Source organism: Solanum dulcamara, chromosome 11 (genome assembly GCF_947179165.1).
Source record: "Solanum dulcamara chromosome 11, daSolDulc1.2, whole genome shotgun sequence".
Taxonomy (NCBI): Eukaryota; Viridiplantae; Streptophyta; class Magnoliopsida; order Solanales; family Solanaceae; genus Solanum; species Solanum dulcamara.
The window spans coordinates 58,443,073-58,461,204 of record NC_077247.1 but is presented as its reverse complement, the minus strand read 5'-3'; the positions used below and the strand labels follow the sequence as shown (position 1 = coordinate 58,461,204).

Here is an 18,132-nt window from a genome sequence, read left to right as displayed (position 1 = left end):
TCGACCTTCCAAAACAACCCATCCAAGTTCCAGGAGTCTCATAACGGCTGGAAGCTGGGGTTGGAACGAGTCAATCATCCCCTCTAATGAGATTCTCAATTATTAGCTATTTTTCTTGGATTATAGCCTGAGGGTCGATTGAGATTGAAACATTATCCAATCAATTTTTCAGATTTTCTGGACGATAATTTATGAACCTTTAATCATTATTTTCTCCAGATTTTTCCCTTTTCAAGAGCTTTCATCCATTTTTCACCAAATCATTGATCTTAAATCAAGTCTCAACCATCTCCAATGGTCTTCCAGCAATTTGGTTATTTTTCTGGCGAATTTTTTGGTCAACAGAATAATAGTCTTTTTCCACTCACAATCTCTATTTCAGTTAGGGGATTCAAGCAGTGAGACGATGGGATGATTTCTTTATCTGATTATATTAAACCTCCATTTGTTTTTATTACAGTTAAGATGTCTGAATATAAGAACACATCTTATTACTAAGATATTGTATCTAGATCTGAATATTGTAGAACCAGGACTTAACGATAAGGTGATTGGGGTAAAGCGAGTTCCCATGAAGTCTTACATGGAAAAATGAAACAATCAATATTATTAGTGCATCCACAAATAGGATTAAATGCGGAAGCTAAAACTAAATTTTGGGAACATATAAACACTGTTTCAAGGGATTCTAGGCGACCAGAAGATCTTTACTAGGGGAAATCTAAATGGTCACATGGGTAAAGATAGTCATGGTTTTGACAAAGTACTATATAGAGCTAGAAATGAGGAAGGAAAAGCTACCCAGCAGTTCGCTTTAGCTTTGATTTAGAAGTAGCTAACACATGTTAAAGAAGATATTTTCACAACAACAATATACCTAGTGTAATCCCACAAGTGGGTCTGGGGAACATAGGACAAATAGAATTTATCACAAGTACGATGGGACAGAACCTCATGCATGACTGTAAAGTTACACCAGGAGAAGCGCTGACCATCAACCTAGACCTCCCAACATAGGTTGGCGGTCTTAGGTGTAAAGAGTAAAGGGTAGAGTGAGAGAAGAAAACTTGCAAGCAATTGAGAATTCAGTGTCGGGCATTAAATTGTGCTAACCAGTTACCAATTTCAAGAAAAACGACCGGAAGGAGTATTTGACTTAGAGGAGGATGTGGACATCCCGTGGAAGATGATACACCATTACATTTCATCACAGGAAAGAAAATGAATAAGACTGATCTCGAGAAACAGAAGACAATTAACCACTAGTCTGTGATATTACTAAATAAAATGTCCAACAACAACAACCCAGTGAAATCCCACAACATGGGATTTGGGGAGGGTAGAATGTACGCAGACCTTACTCCTACCAAGGTAGGACGGCTATTTTCTGGAGACCCTCGGCTCAGTAAAAGCATAAATTCATACAAAAAAAATGTTAGATAAGAATAGGAAATTAAAAGTTTTATGAGAAAAACAACAAACAAATAACGAATACATAACAAATAAATACAAATAAATAAATACCAATAACAAATAACGATTAAATAAATAATGAAAGCGTCACAGGTAAAATAGAGTAATCAAAACATAGAAAGTAATAAATAATAACAGAAATAACAGAAATCAGAAGTCAAAGCGCAAAAGATCGTAATGCACTACTAAATAAAATGTCCATTTACTCAAAAGTGCAAAATCTCCTCAACAAGAAAGTCAGGCTGGATGTCTATGCCGATAACAAATTCTCAATGGAAATTTCCAGTAGAAGGGAACATACTATTTTTGTTGTATAACTAATTTGAGATTAGCCAACTAGGTATTATTTATTTTCAGAGAAAATCAATTCACTCAAGCACATTGAAACTGTTAGTTTGAAATGATCAAACAGCTACATGAAAGATGGTTAAGGACACCATGATGGCAAAAATAATCAGACTTACTTGCTTTGCACGTTCCAGTAATTGAATTGCAAAGCAGGAGATTCTTAGCTGCATCTTTGTGCAGGAATGGAATGAAGTGTCCCCTCTTCGTCTATCAGAAAACTCACAAATTCTCAGAACCCTAGTCAAGCCCTCTGCATATACTTCATAACCTAGCGCAATGATCTCCATGCCAGTTAATTGCCCATACCAATTTTTCTTTGGATCTTCTGGCTTCATTTCCAGAGGTAAATGAAACGCTAAACCTCTCTGTTGCTTAATTCTGTAAAATGGCTTCCATTCACGCACTTTATCCAAGTTTATTTCACGTTGTAGATGTACAGCTGCTAGATAAAAACTACCAAAATAAGATTATACAGTCATACTAAGTTGGAAAAAAATACATACACAAGTGAACAAGACAATTACTTCCCATCACAAAAGGTAAAAACAGTACCTCCAATCAAACAGAGAGTACAGCTGATTCTTCATTTTTGAAAAAACAATACATACACAAGTTAACAAGACAAGCACTTCCCATCGCAAAAGGTAAAAACAGTACCTCCAATCAAGACAGAGAGAATAGCTGTTCCTTCATTTTCATATACATGATTTTTAATGCAAGGAAATGGCCCATATAGAAGATATTAACTAATGAGGATTAACCGATTAAGGCTTAGTTGTCGCTGTGACAGTTGCATTAAGAGTCCTTTTGATCCGGTTAGATACTTCAATGGTAGTGTAAGAATAAGTGTGAGCATTAACAAACGTCTGGTTATAGGAAACCCCTAATTTTCCTTATAAGACATATTATTAAGCATAGCAACAACATGAACCTAAATTGAATGGAATGAATGTGGAGGATGCATATATAGGTGACCCTAACTAGTTTAGGACTGAGATATATTAGTTGATTGTTATTGATAAATTACGATACCTTTTCACAAAATTGTATCATCGTTTAATAAAACTTTGAAATTCAATTTTTAATGTGAATTCTGTGAAGCTTTATAAGGAGTGTGCATCATTAATATATGCAATTAAACTTCGGTAGTATCTGTTCTAGTGAAGGTTTTAAGACGCCAACAGCTACCGACCTACCGTCAATCTGGACAACAAGCTTATGGTCAATGGTCAGGTCATCCCAGACATAGCCAACATTACTTCCAGATGCCAAAACCTCCGGCTCTGTTAAACCCTGAAGGTTCACCAAGATAAAGGAACACAACAAGAGTTAATTGCATGATAACGATACGTTGCAACTTACAAGGTCAAAGCATTGAAAACAACGAAAACAGATGCAAAACCTTCTGATAATATGTAATAGAAGTATTTTTCAAGCGGTTCTCGATCCGGTAAGGGAGGTCTGTATTTGTTGGCCAACAGAAGCGTAATACAATTGTAGGACCATCTTCAATCACATGAACAGTGGCAAATTCACAGATGTCTGAGTTATGCTGAGTTGCAAGATCTGATTGTTGAACAGAATACTCAGAGGACTTCTTGAATTTAAGAAAAAATCGTCCAAGTGAAGCGATACAAACTGGTCCTGACCATGAGAAATTGGCCTTATTTGGTTGAAATTGAACAAAAAATGATGAGTCATTATGGGATTTTGCATGTTTTTTGAGGAAATTCTCTAAGAAGGGGTTTCTTTTCATTGTTGTTATCTCATCTCTACTCTTCAAAGTTAATGCTACTCTCTGTTTACTGTTGAGTGTAACAATTGTGTCAGTGCCATCCTCCTAAGAAAAAAATGAATTTAATCCTCAATTCTATCAGTTTAACACAGCAAGTGAGAGCTATCATCAAATAACTAAAACAAAGACAAACCTCCAAAAAACATTGACGGACAATGATGGCTTCGTCTGACTCATTTAGTATGACATATCTGGGATTCATTGATACAACCTGCAGTGGAACTACTTTGCTAACAGATGGTTTCAAAGAGACTCCTAACTTCGTAACAGTTTTGGAACCATATTCTCCTTCCACTTCAAGGTTCATCCCCGTAAGGCCTGATAAAGTATCCAAGTCCAAGGGTGCTTTGGAAGCTCTCTCATCCAAGAGTGTGATGTTCACCTTGTGGCATCTAGCAATGGTAAGCAGAAATTATGCAGGATCAAAAACTGTTATGCCTACATTTCATAACCGCTGATAGATGGAAAAGCAGAGACAATATGGACTCAACAAAACTAGAACTAGCGAATTGAAGTAGAAAAAATTTACTTGCTGAACCATGATTTTATTGATCTGGGAGGAAGATAAGATCCTAATTCTGGAGACACCAGAGAAGCAAAATTTTCCCCAGCATGCCTGAACATAATAGTATCACTCAGCAAAGAAAAAAACTGAGCCAAATGAAAAAATTACAAATCATCTTGGATCGAAGATTACCTAGAAACAAGCTTATGATTTGCAGGAAAACAAAATAAGGAAAACTCGGTATTATTCTCCAAGGTGTACGAAGTAAAAACAGCAGCCTGCACACAGAGACGAATTTAACACCTAGCCGTAAGGTAATAAGCAGCTAAGTAGGAAAACTACCTCCAAAGACAAATTTAACACCTAGCCGTAAAGTAATAAGCAGCTAAGTAGGAAACTTACCTCCAATATCCCTCTTAGTCCACGAGATAATCTTAGTAATGCAAAATACTTCCCACTGCCAAAATCTAATTCGATATCCAAAAACTGAACTTTAGTTTTGTGCTTCTGCAGCCTTCTTGCACTGTCACTACTATTGACTGGTTTGCAGCTTGTACCAAATGAAGTTAAGGTAACAATGAAACAAATTGCAGCAGGATTTGCATATAAGTTAACAAATGACCCAGAGGGAATAGTAGCCTCATTGCATATGCAGTCAATGCTATTAGTAGATGGCAGACCTGTACAAAAGCACAAGTCATTAATAAAATACATCAAACACTTGAACCAGATTTATTTTGCTATTACCTGTATCATTGAGTTTCACATGAATCTCCATATCCAAGAAGTTGGTGAAGCGAACAGTAGGAAGCAGAAAGATTTCTTTCTGCTCTTGCAAGGCAACTGGTGAACTTTTATCTACACGCGCATATCCAAAGTTATCTGGATATATGATAGGTACATCTTTCCCAATGCTTTCGATCAGGAAATGAATGTTTGCAACTCGTCCATCCTCTGACATAATAGCACAATGTGCCGTACTTAAGGAATATTTCATTGATTGAACAGAAAATGCTTTCCGCACTTGGTAAGTTAGCTTATCAAATATCCCAGATAGTCTAACAGGCTTTCCACCTCTAAGATCATCTGACCAGCAAGCTGATGGGTTCTCAAAATTTGTCAAGACATCTGTACCTTCAGGTCTAAATGAAAAAAGGAAGTTACCTGCAAATTAATTTCCAACGTCAAGCATATTAAGAGATCAAGGGGCATCAATAGCTGGCTTGAATAAACAAGTGCTATCAGCTGTAACAGAATATCAACTATGTCCATTTTAGGTTGCTCGGACTCTTTAAATTGTCAACGGGTGCGTGTCAGATTCTTCAAAAGTAGTGTATTTTTGGAGAATCTGACACGCGTGCGGCATCGAAAGTGAAGAGTCTGCTGAGACGATGGTCGGAGTTTACAAGCTGCTTTGATTGCGCTTCGTTGAACAGAGTTCAACTCATTCGACCGATCGGACAGGTCTATTGAATCGGTCGGGACTGACGGGGCTCGAACCCACAGCTTCCGCCTTGACAGGGCGGTGCTCTGTAAGCGAAGGAAAGCAGGTCAAAGCCTGCCATCCACTTGCAGCCAATGGCTTCTTTCCCTGCAGGCAATGAGGGGTGAAGGGGTGGAAGTAGAGGAGAGCGGGTAAGAATGGATTGATTTATCGAGGCTACGCCCCTTCATTACTTTGTTCAGAAGATCAATATGGAATGCTTTTCCCTCATTAATCATACTTGATTTTCAAATCAACCCGATTTTCATGACCCAACCAAGAAAACCTTGAGTCATCAACAAGAAGAACCTCTATTCATTCTTTATGAAGTGGATCAGAGATGCCTTATATCATAAATAGAAAAGTCAGTATGGTGCCCCGGTAGACGCGCAGACCGAGTGAGTTTCCGTCGATCCAGATGTGCCAAAGATTGAGGACTATGAGGGTAGCCCCTGCGACAAGCATTATCCGAGAACGATTATCCAGGAACTGGAAGATGGTTGGCGTGACACGCCTAAATCCCCCACAATCAATCCACAAGGCTTCAGGTAACTTTCTTGGTAACTCTCGATTTTTCCTGCTGTTTTTTCTAACTTTTTCATATTTTTTTTGATGAAAGCTCCACGGGACCACCTACCATCAATTCTAGAATTCTTTCTTTGATAAGCAATGGAAATAGAAAAGGGAGTCCAATCCCCCGGAGGACAGAATAGCACTTCTTAGTGACTAGGAGCGGAGAGCCCGTTGCAATTGAACTAGCCTTTTGACTAAATAGATATGGGCATAGAGAGGGAATCTTGAACTACAGTCAGCTCTCTTACAGCCAGTTACTGCGATTGATTGGGCAGAGAGTGCTACTTGCAGTTTTACTATTGGCCAAGGACAAAAATCTTGTCAACTTAGCTCCAAACTAAGTAAAATAGTAAGAAAATTTGGATTGCACATTTACTACAGGGGAAGACAGAAATTTAGTATTTTCATGATGGGATTAATTGAATCTTAGCAGATTTCTGTAAAATTTTTTATGAGAAACCAAGTTTTTAACATCATAACCTCCGAAGCACCTTTAATCTCTCTGTTAAACCATCAGATATGTCATGGTGTCTGGAAGCAATTGAGCGATTAAATTTGACAAAGTTTTAGGTAATTAGCTGATAAGAACAAACCAGAATTGGAATCATTTGCAATAATCAGTGTTATGAAAAGACATCCCTTTGTTGTTTAAAGCAATGAAGCAATGCGACTCGAGGAGTATCGCCTCATGAGTGAAGCAATGTGCTTCAAACAATGATGCGCAAGTGATCCAATTGAGAAGTGTTTGGTCCTTTGACTAAGTTGGGTAAAATTTGCCTTATCGTACTTCGATGTTGAAAATAGTTTTTTTGATTGAACTTTGGCTATTACAGTACAATTCACATATGTTTGGTATTTTTATTTTTTGTAAATAATGTGCTTCACTTCAAAGAGGCAGCGCTTTCCCTTCTCACTTTTTGCTTAAAGCCTCAGGGACGTTGTCACTTTTTGTGCTTTTGCTTAAGAATATCTATAAGATGAAGAAGACAAAAGCGAAGTCGGAAGTCACGAGTGCTAAGATGATAGATTTTGAATGCTTATATGAAGAGCAAGGGAAAAAAAGGGGGGAATAAGAGATTGCATAGGCTCGCGAAAACGAGAGGGAGAAAAGCTCTCGACTTGGATCAAGTGAAGTGCATCAAGGACGAGGAAGGTGAAGTGTTCGTGGATGAGACCTCTATTAAGCAAAGATGGCAAGCTTACTTGCACAAACTCTTAATTGAAAAAGGGGACATAGACATTATACTGAGTGATTTGCCACACTCTCATAGTCTTCAGGATTTTGGGTACTGCAGGTCTTTTGGGGTTGAGGAGATTAGACGTGCTATTAGTAGGATGAGAAAGGGGAAAGCGCCCGGACCCGATGAAATTCCGATGGATTTTTGGAAGAGCATTGACAAGGCAGGTATGGAGTAGTTGACTAGGTTGTTTAATGTTATTTTAAAGACACCTAAGATGCCCGACGAATGGAGATGGAGTATAATGGTTCCATTGTACAAGAACAAGGGTGATATTCAGAACTGTAATAATTATAGAGGTATCAAATTGCTAAACCACACTATGGAATCTGGGAGAGAGTAATGGAGATGAGGGTGAGGAGAGGAGTGTCCATTTCAGAGATCAGTTTGGATTCATGTCGGGGTGGTCGACTACTAAAACAATCCATCTTATACGGAGACTGGTAGAGAAGTATAGGGAAAGAAAGAGGGATTTTCATATGGTGTTCATTGATCTTGAAAAGGCCTATAACAAAGTTTCGAGGGATGTCCTCTGGAGGTGTCTGGAGGCTAAAGATGTCCCGATGGTGTATATTAGGACGATAAAGGACATGTATAATGAAGCCAAAACTCGGGTTAGAATGGTGGGAGGAGACTCAGAGCATTTTCCTGTTGAGATGGGACTACATCACGGAGCACATGAGCACTTTTCTTTTTGCCTTAGTGATGGATGAGCTGACAAGGTCTATTTAGGAGGAGGTTCCATGGTGTATGCTATTTGCGGCTGACATAGTACTGATTGATGAGACACAGGACAGAGTTAATGATAGGTAGGAGGTTTGAAGACAAACTCAGGAGTCCAAAAGGTTCAAATTGAACAGGATAGAAACAGAATACTTGGAGTGCAAATTCAGTGTTGCGATGGATGAAGAGGGAATGGAAGTGAGGCTTGCTACTCAACCTATTCCCAAGAGAGAAAGCTTTAAATATCTTGGGCCCGTCATCCAGAATAGAAGGGACATCGACGATGATGTCACACATCGCATTGGACAGCATGGGCTAAATGGAAGCTTGCCTCTGGAGTACTGTACCACCTAAACTTAAAGGTATGTTCTACAGAATGGTGATTAGATCGTCTTTGTTATATGGGGTGGAGTGCTGGCTAGTCAAGAACTCACATGTTCGGAAGATGCATGTCGCAAAGATAAGGATGTTGAGATGGATGAATGGATATACTAGGAGTGACAAGATTAGGAATGAAGCTATTCGGGAGAAGGTGAGACCATCTCCAACCCAACACCAAATTTTACACCATTTTGGTGTGTGAATTTGGTATAACACTATTCATCACATCAATTCACTTGATTGAATATTTTAATATTATTTCATTATACAAAATTTTTAATTAAACATTATATAAATTGTATGTTTTGATTAAATCTCTTGTATATTTAGTTATTTTTATGTAATATTTTTATAATATTAATTTTAGATATAAAATTTAGCTTTTTTAATAAATTAATTTTTATATATATGACTTTTTTTAAAATTAAATTTATGTTAATTCTACTATAAATTATAATTGGATATAACTACAATTAACCTTCAAAAAAATTAAAAATGCAAACATATAAATATTAAACAAATAATACAATGTACTTAAAAATAACCGAAAATAATAAACATTTAATAAAGTGTAATTGACATACATCAAAATTGAAATATAAAATACATAGTAATTTTAAAAAGTACAACAAAATACATATATGGTGAATGTTTTAGAAAGAATTTGTTTTATGAAATAAGAAAATATAAATGAAATAAGAAATAATAATATAATAATGAAGAGAGAGAAAAATATTTCTTTTTGGTGTAAAATTTGGTGCAGTGGGTTGGAGTTGATTTACACTAAAATAGTGCTGACACCAAATTTGGTGATTGGGTTGGAGATGCCCTTACTAAGACTTAACTAAGAATAAGTTCATTATTTTTTTTTTGGGCTAAGGTGTCGCATACCATTGAGCTAGTGTTCCCTGCCAAAGGAAGACACATAATTAAGCAAGGTTCATATATACACAGTAAATTTGTTCCAAGAATATATTCAAGCAAAATGATGAGCTGATATAAAGTCTAGTATCGAACTACTGAATTTTAGCTCCTGCTACCACTCTATATGAAATTGAACAGCTTCTAGAAACTGATAAGTAGATACAAAATTCATTCTTAGGCTTAAGTTCTTCTACAGAACTGCCATGCATAGAGCCTATAGCTCTGGGTTGGTCCATCTTGATACTCAAAGTAAAAAACCGTCCAGATAGCAAGCAAACTTTTGAGGCTTGTATATCTTCATTTTGCGATAAAAGCTTGGTTCTTTTCACCTATTTAAAGTCTTTATTGTTCTCATTCAATTTCAAGGGCTTCTAAAATTCCAGTTAAGAACTCTTTTTTTTTTGGAAAAATTTTCAGAAATTCAATTTGCAGAAAATTATTAAAGATAGCAGATTTTATCCCTATGGAGTCTAGACAAGATATAATAGGAGTGCTTATTTTTTTTGAAGAGTCTACATAGGAGTTGAAAGTTCTTTTTCATCTAGAAAGGTAATATTTTTGACATCCAAATCAATTCCATAATTTTCTTTTTCTCGAAGGCAGGCAATTTATATATCAAAACTTGAAAAGGGGAAATAGGCTTGAAACATACCAACACTCAAAGAATTCAGTGTCTTCTTCCGTTCCCCAGAGAGATTTATGGCACGAAAAGCTGCCATAGAATCGTCGATTGTGTCCCCTGCCTTAAGCATCACAGAAGCATAATCATTTTCCTTATGCTGAGGACGTTGGAAACGCAGCTCCATTGAGAAATCGGTGTCATTATGTATCCTAAGTAGTGGAGAGACGACAATTGACAAGCAATCCTACAAACATCGAGGAGGAGGAATGAAAACTCATAAGAACATTAGGCTAGTCGAGCCTGGGTTTCCATCTTAAGAAGAAACAGCTGAGATACCTCACTCCTGGGTGAAACTTCAGCCACAAGAAATGGACCAGGGAAAGTTTTTGACTCTGATTAATAGCGGAAAAGCAAATAACTTTAGCGAGCTCAAGCATTGAATAAGCACAAAGAAATAGTAGTAGTAGCTATTATTGGTAAAAGCTATAGCAAAGTCATTTGTCTCACTTGGTGATGTCAGATAGTTCGAAATCCAAGTCTTAAAAACTCATGATATCTCAAGTGCAAAATTTATATTTTAAAAGAAAAAGAACAAGTTGAGTAAGAGCAGCCTGAAGCACCTTGCAGAGATACTATACGTGGTCTCCATGCAAATGACTGGGTTTCCAATAGTGAAAGATGAAGTAGAGAAGTAGAAAGTAATCCTCTCTCCATAAGCTGGATAGAGAAAAATGATGCTTCCGGAGGTCGATTTGCCAAAGCCATGTGCCTTACAGATAAAGAGTTAGGCTTCTCACATGATGAGCACATAGGTTAATCCAAATAGAACGTGCTTGCACAAAGGCAATATACCAATGAAAATACCGTGATTAACTCTTCAAAACAAAAAGAAAAGGAAAATTGTGGAAGGATAATATGTACATATAAGCCCAGAACAGTGGAGCTTACTCAGTATAAATGTGATGCACAATTGAAAATGTCAGCGGCAAAATTAAAAAACATATCCACACGTACATCATGCACTTTCTGTTTCATAATCTGTTAATCTGGTGTTATCTTGTACTGAGCAAGGGTGAAATGCGGCGGCAAGTTGCGTAGCTAGGTTCAATACTGGGGGCAGGTATATAACTATCAAGCATAGCAGAAGCACAATGGCCACACACTACAAAAAACTGATTGCATGTCTTCTGTGGGAGAAGCTGAGTGAAATAGAGGAAGTGCAACAGGATTAGGGTGTTCAAGTAGATGTGAATCTCACTGATCTAGAAGGTTAAAGGGCAACCCGGTGCACTAAAGCTTCCGCCAAGGTTCAGGGAAGTTCCCGACCACGAGGGTCTATTGTACGCAGCCTTATCTTGCATTTCTACCAGAGGCTTACTGAGCTAGAAGGTTATATCAAGATAAAAGAAAGAGAAGGAATTCAAATGAGAAACAACTTTGTGGTTCTAAAATTGCACAAAGGGCAACTAGAACATTCACAATCATTTAAATGGCATATGATAATTTAACTCCCATCTGATTCTGCTGTGACGGGTCAAGTTTTATACTATAATTTTTTTTTCTTTTCTCAATGATCAATAGGTCAAGTTCTATCTTTTTGCTGTATGGAATAAACTTTACCATTTCGAAAAAAAAATCAGTAGGTCAAGTTCTGTAGTTTCTTTAAAGGCTGTAGATTGACTCCACGGTAAGTTCTGAGCTGAATCATAGCAGCGGATGTTTCAAGTAATCAATCAGAACAACTGTAAACTATGAGAAGCACCTCAAGAAAATGGTAGTGGACTGTCTTCCTGCAACTGATACATCTTGATTATCGTAGAACTGACAAATAAGGGTTAAGCCTGACTGGTTTTCAACCTGAAAATGTCAAAACAGATCAGATCACACATTAAACACTAGAAGCCATGTAGTCTCTGCATGACTTTTCTCGTTACTTTACTGTCTCAAGCCACTGAACATGTGGCGTCGAGTTTCCTTCAGTGCGCTGGCCAGATTTCGGCATAGCGACTGAACATATCACAACACCCCAAGTCCGGTGGTATCCTTTGGATATTCCGTTGGTTAACTGTGTTTATACATGGTTGTGCAAAGCATATACATTATTTATACATTATATATATATAGTGTATATTTAATGTATAATTTATAATAGTGTATAAGGATGTATATGTAATGTATAATATACACTTTTATACATCATGCTATACAAATTTTTAAAATGTAACATAAAAAAATGAAAAGGGTTCTATGGTAGCTCAGGGAAGAAGGTAAAAAAAACAACAGAAAAATGATTTGGCTTCATGAAATTCAATGTAAACATAGATTGTCTATTCTAGATGTAGAAATTTATTGGGCTATGCTCATTGTCAATTTTTTGTTTGGGCGGTACATATGGGCAAGTATCCCTATATTTACAGGGGATAATTACCTTTTTGAGTTCCTTTTATAAAATATTTACTGCTTTTAAACATATTTTTTACTTATTACCTAGATATACTATATTTAGCATATATAGCAAACTGTATAATTTATATTAAAAGTGAATTATATATGTAATATATATGTATTATAAATATATTAAAATGTATTATACTTGTTTTGGTAAAAGAAAACTGCAGTATTTATTAAAAACAAATTATGCATGTAATATATATGTATTACACTACGTATAAAAAAAAATTGCATGCAATACAGATGTATCATAAGTGTCTTAAAATGTATTAGGTTTGTTTTGATAAAAAATCTGCATTATGTATTAAAAAATCTGTGTTATGTATTAAAATTATATAGCTATAAATGGTAAAAATTTTCTAAATATGGTATATTTAGGTAAGTTTCCCTATTTACAGCCATAACTGAAGCCAGATGCAGCATATTTCCTGCTAAAGAGGGTCCACAAAGTTATGTGCATTATTGGTCCAACCACCAATTAATTAACTGTGTCAAACATTTTACAAGGGGGAAAGAGAATGCTTCTACTTTCAGAAAGCAGCAGATCTAGCCCCCTACTTTTATCAATTGCTACCAAGTAATGTACTTTTAACTACAGTTTTATCATTCATCTCTGGTATATTAGCAGAAAACTTTTACTCACTATTTCCATTGAGGAATCCGATTTCTCTGCAGCAGAACTCCACATCAAAGTTTAGTAAGGACTACATAACCAATATATGATGAAAGAATCTTTAGACGTGCAGCTGATTTAGCTATGCTAGCCTATGTTTTGGTTCTAAGAAGAGGGGATTCTCTTATGGCAAGTGAATATAAGACATTTCAAGCAAGATTAAGTTTGCAAAGCCACAGAGTGTATGCAGCATGAGTACTTATGTCAGAGAAGAACCTTGCAGCAATTTGCCAAAATTGTCGAGACCCGTACAGCGTAAGGACCAGCCAGATTCAACTCCCCAATGACAAAGAGAATAATGTCCAATGAAAGCTCAGTAATTATCATACTCAACTGCCAAGCCAGAAATATTCATTAAAAAAAGCACAACAACAACAACAAAATATCACATGAAAAACAGAGATATTAATCTGACCTCTTTAATTCTAGCATAGAAATGGCCAGGCACCCAGAGAATAATATTTTCCGATCCCTGGTTCAGAAATGTATAACGGTAGAAAACATCAATTTCTAATGGATGCATGAGTTCTCTCCTGGCATCATGCAAACAAGTGAGTAATACGTATTACAACATATTATACCATTTCTCCTAAAATACAATATCAAAGAGCAAGATGAAATAGTGTTGCATTAATTTGCATTATTTTACTAAAGAGACTCACCACATATCTTTCTGGGAGTCAAAATAATACAGCAAAACCTCCAGCCTGCTCATAGCCCGAACTTTAGCATTTGATATCTGTATAACAACTTCAGTAGTACTAATAGAACCCTGGAGGAGGGGAACCTTCTCCTTGGAGTCAGAAAGTTCATGAACAATGGTCAAAGAAACCTTGTCTACTGCCACAGTTATACCAAAAGAACTTCCTCGTTGACTCAGATCTTTCCCCTCACTTATACATGAATCATGTAGCAAGATCGTTCCAGGTTCCTTTTCTAGACACCCATCCAAGAAAACATTGTTAATATATGGACAAGGATCACGAAATACTTTAAACTTAAATGGATGTCCAGGTTTGCTGACAACTTCCAGGACCCCATTAGCAAAAGCTGCAGCACGATCATTCTTCTTGTTCACAAGATAAAATATATTTTTAGTTTGCGGAAGATATGTTTCCAAGTCAACATCAGCATCATAAATGTCATGTTTGTATGGAAGCGCTCTCCAAAGTGCCCAGGCACTATCACTAGAACTGGAAATGTCAACAAAATCAGATTGTCGACGGCAGTTCAACCGCAATGGTTCTCCCGATTCATCTTTAGCATATAACGACATGAAGGCCAAATACTGAACTTGTGAATTCCATCTTCTTATATGGTGATACTTCACCTGATGACAGAGAAAGGGTTAAAAGCACCACGTCCATGAAATAACAAATGGTATACCAAGAATGAGCAATACACATATATGCCATAAAAGGTCAAGATAAAAATGATAGGAGAAAAATAACAGAGGCAAGTGTCCTGAGCCTAGTCACAAATGCACAGAGTTTTCTTATTCTTCATCAATGAATGATAATTTTAATAATGATGAGCAGCCCAAGGAGCAGGAAAAAATAAATAATTTACAGGATAAGAAAAAAATGTGAAAAAATTTAAAAAATAGAGAGACAACAAAAGCTTCAAACCAAAAGAATCAATGAACCTCAAAAATTACTTGTCCCTTCATCACACTCTTCTTTGTACAGACAAGAAAATTCAGCCATTCAATTTTAGTTTGTCAATGCGTATCCCTCAATACAGGTGAAACAGAACTCTTTACTTACAGAAAAGGAGGGAGTTTTGGGACTAGAAACCTGATATAACAAGTCTTATCTTTAAGTGGCAATGGATGTTAAATCATTAAGTGAAGGACCATGGAGAAAGGTCTAACAGAAAAGTTCAGGGGAGGGGGGTGGGGCTATGCCTCATGGAACTAGTCTGTGGAAGTCCATCGGAGAACTTTAAGATGCCTTAAGAACACAACAGCTTCATATTAGGAGACGGGAGGACGATTTTACTCAGATGGAATGACTGAATTGGACATGGGCCACACGAGGACTGGCTTCCCGATCTTCATAGCTTTTCTGGAAAAAAGCCTTTCACCAGAATGTGTCTCGGAACCAGGATGGTATGTGTCTCTCAGGAAACAATGTAAAAATTGGGAAATGGGAAGGATGAACCAGTTCTTTCAAACAAAGAAGAACTCTTATCTCATAATCTGATGAATTCTGTGGCAATCAAAAGAAGGATGGGTTTTTATCAGTAAAATCTGCCTACAAAGTTTTGTCTGGAAGATGTAATTCTCGAAGGAATTGGCATTGGAAATGGATTTATAAGTGAAAGGCATCTTGTACAATAAGTAAGCTGCTTCAGCTGGTTGGTGACAAAGAAGCTTGTAACACAACAGAACATGTTAAGGGTCATGCATGTGTGTCCTCTGTGAAAGGGAGAATGAGGATGTCAACCACTTATCTCTTCACTGTAAAAATTGAAAACAGTAGCATGGGCTTTTCTTGAACTTAATTGCAGGATGCCAACCACTTATCAGTACACGCATACATATCTTTATACAAACCCCGGTAAATGAGAAGTGACAAATAAATTGGGATGGAGAAAGTATTGACCGTCTTTTTTATCGGTATAACTGTATACATTTTAGGTGCTACATGTTTGTACAAGAACATCCATAAGCATATGATTTGTATTATTAGTGAGATATGAGAGAGTGATGAAGGACAAAGCTATAGAGAAATGAATTTCTTGGCAAGCTACAAAGGTGAAGCTATGCAAAAAGATTAAATTAAATGCAAGGTAGTCCAATGGCCAGTGTTGGTTGAGGGGGTAACCTATAAGGAAAAGATATTATAGATAAAGACATAAGCAACGATAAAATCAGAGGAAGAAGCAATAATTAGTTCATGGCCATCTTCAAAGATAAATAAATTTCTGTAAATATAGAGAAATACATAATAATATAAGAAAAGTTTTTAGCTAACCGCAGAAAAAAATCCAGAAGGGATTAGTCTCGAAAAACTAACCCGAATTTCAAAAATACCTTGGGGGATTCAACTATACAACTCACAAATCTCTAGTCACTTCAATATGGCAAGGCATACATAATGAATAAAAGCTGAACATACCCTGAACAAAGCCCTCTCTCCCACAAGCGAATAGTGGATCGCACCAACTAAATTGTAGCCACTTTCTGCCCTATCAACTGCAACATACATATGTTGGTCGACATCTTTGATAGAAACAATTGTTCCTGCAAGAGAGATATTTATGACGTTAATATGTTCATAACTAAAAGATGGATTCTGCAACCTGCGCCGAAAGAACATTACCATCAGGAACCATTTCATCCAGACTTCCAGAAGATTCTCCACTATTCTTTTGATATGTCTGCTCTATGCTTTTGGTTGCTTCTGCGCTTAAGATTGCAGATAAAGATTCCCCAGCAAAAAGTATAATCTGATTTAACAAAAAGAAAGTTAGAGTAATTCTTTGTATACCACTTGTATGTCGGCTGCCTCATTACATAAAAGAAATCTACTTTATCATAAAAGTTTAGAGTAAGTCGAGCATTACTAGTGAAACCTTATGGACGTCGGCATCAAATCAAAAAAAGGACATGTAAAAATGGAGCACAGTCCCACACCACTGATTCCACAAATTCTAACTGTTTCTCACCATGTTTAAGATTTACTTGAAGAATGTTCTGCTAGGACCAGGTAAGCTAATTCCAACTTTGGATGTGGCACCTTTTTCTAAAAGACACAAAAGGTCACATATTACCAACAAGAATAGACCCAAGTCTAAAGGCCATACTAAGATATGTTTTTCCAGACGAAGAAGGAAATTATTCATTTACTACACAACTGAAGGATAAATTTACCCTGCTTACACTAGGAGTCTTGTATGCAAATGAGTGACACATTGCCTGATGATTTTTGTCACTTTTCAAGAACATAAGCTAATGTGTTTGAACTTTCTACCAGCCTAAACCCGTTAACTATACCAAAAAGGAAAAAAACAAAGAGTGCAAGAACTAGTCTAAGCCACTGACACACAGCACACGCAATGACCTACAAACTTCCGCAATGTTTGTGTCACTTCTTCAGGGATCAAATCTTTTGACAACTTGTTCTAGTGTTACCTTCCTTAGTCACGCTTTGATTTTTGGTGGGTCTACTAGGAAGTCACGTCAAACACTTCATTTGATATAACCTTTGAAACTGATCATATCCCCTTTGTCTAGTGCAGCAAAGCACCAAAAAGAAAAAAGAAAATAAAGACAAAAAGGAAAATTAGAATATTAATTAACCTCTACCAACTTGTCAAAGAGGAAAAATAATCTCCATCAGTGGTACCTATTTCCAGTAATAAGCACAACCCAAGACCACAAAAAATGGTCACTGTGATCTGCAAGCATTCACCAGCTAATGGGTCGTCCTCTACCTATTAATAGTAAAATTAGTTACTTATTTTTTTGAAGATGAAAAATTAGCTGCCTTGTCAAAAAACTAGTTATGAGGTTTAAATGAATTTTGATTAAAAGTGTGTATAGAGAGTGATAGCCCTTGCAACCAAGAGAATAGCTATGAAATCGAATCTAAAGAACCACCTTTAGGCATGTTTACAGAAGTCACCCTACCCACAAACTAGTTATCCTTGCCAATAAAATTATATCGAACCATAGTAAACTAAGACCTTTTGAAATACCCAATAAGCGCTATTCTGAATGAGTCATATGCCTTACTCAGAATAAATTGATGAAAAGGAAAATTCAGCTGCCCAACAGATGTTATATGTGTAAAACAGAAATGATAATTCTGGCAATCTTTTTTCACATTGTGAAGTAGCCTCTGATTTTTGGAGCATGTTTATGTGCATTTCTGGTCACAAATGAGTCACTCCTCAATCAGTTAGGGAAGAATACAAGTCCTGGTGTTTGATAAATC

General features: G+C 36.6%; 1 protein-coding gene across 3 annotated transcripts in view; it reads right to left on the bottom strand.

Annotated features, from left to right (window-relative positions):
* Positions 1–18,132, bottom strand: part of LOC129872026 (uncharacterized) — a 32,883-nt gene that overhangs the window by 5,921 nt on the left and 8,830 nt on the right. For 2 of the 3 annotated variants that reach the window (XM_055946862.1, XM_055946860.1), the window contains exons 8-24: positions 16,516–16,642; positions 16,312–16,436; positions 13,852–14,519; positions 13,605–13,722; positions 13,406–13,522; positions 11,828–11,922; positions 10,686–10,834; positions 10,402–10,457; positions 10,096–10,309; positions 4,869–5,285; positions 4,524–4,801; positions 4,314–4,399; positions 4,146–4,232; positions 3,750–4,008; positions 3,224–3,661; positions 3,018–3,114; positions 1,938–2,263 (exon numbers count right to left, since the gene is read on the bottom strand). In XM_055946862.1, coding sequence (XP_055802837.1) covers positions 1,938–2,263; positions 3,018–3,114; positions 3,224–3,661; positions 3,750–4,008; positions 4,146–4,232; positions 4,314–4,399; positions 4,524–4,801; positions 4,869–5,285; positions 10,096–10,309; positions 10,402–10,457; positions 10,686–10,834; positions 11,828–11,922; positions 13,406–13,522; positions 13,605–13,722; positions 13,852–14,519; positions 16,312–16,436; positions 16,516–16,642 — 3,657 coding nt within the window. The remainder of the gene's footprint in view (positions 1–1,937; positions 2,264–3,017; positions 3,115–3,223; positions 3,662–3,749; positions 4,009–4,145; positions 4,233–4,313; positions 4,400–4,523; positions 4,802–4,868; positions 5,286–10,095; positions 10,310–10,401; positions 10,458–10,685; positions 10,835–11,827; positions 11,923–13,405; positions 13,523–13,604; positions 13,723–13,851; positions 14,520–16,311; positions 16,437–16,515; positions 16,643–18,132) is intronic. The other variant, XM_055946861.1, reaches the window with a different exon arrangement.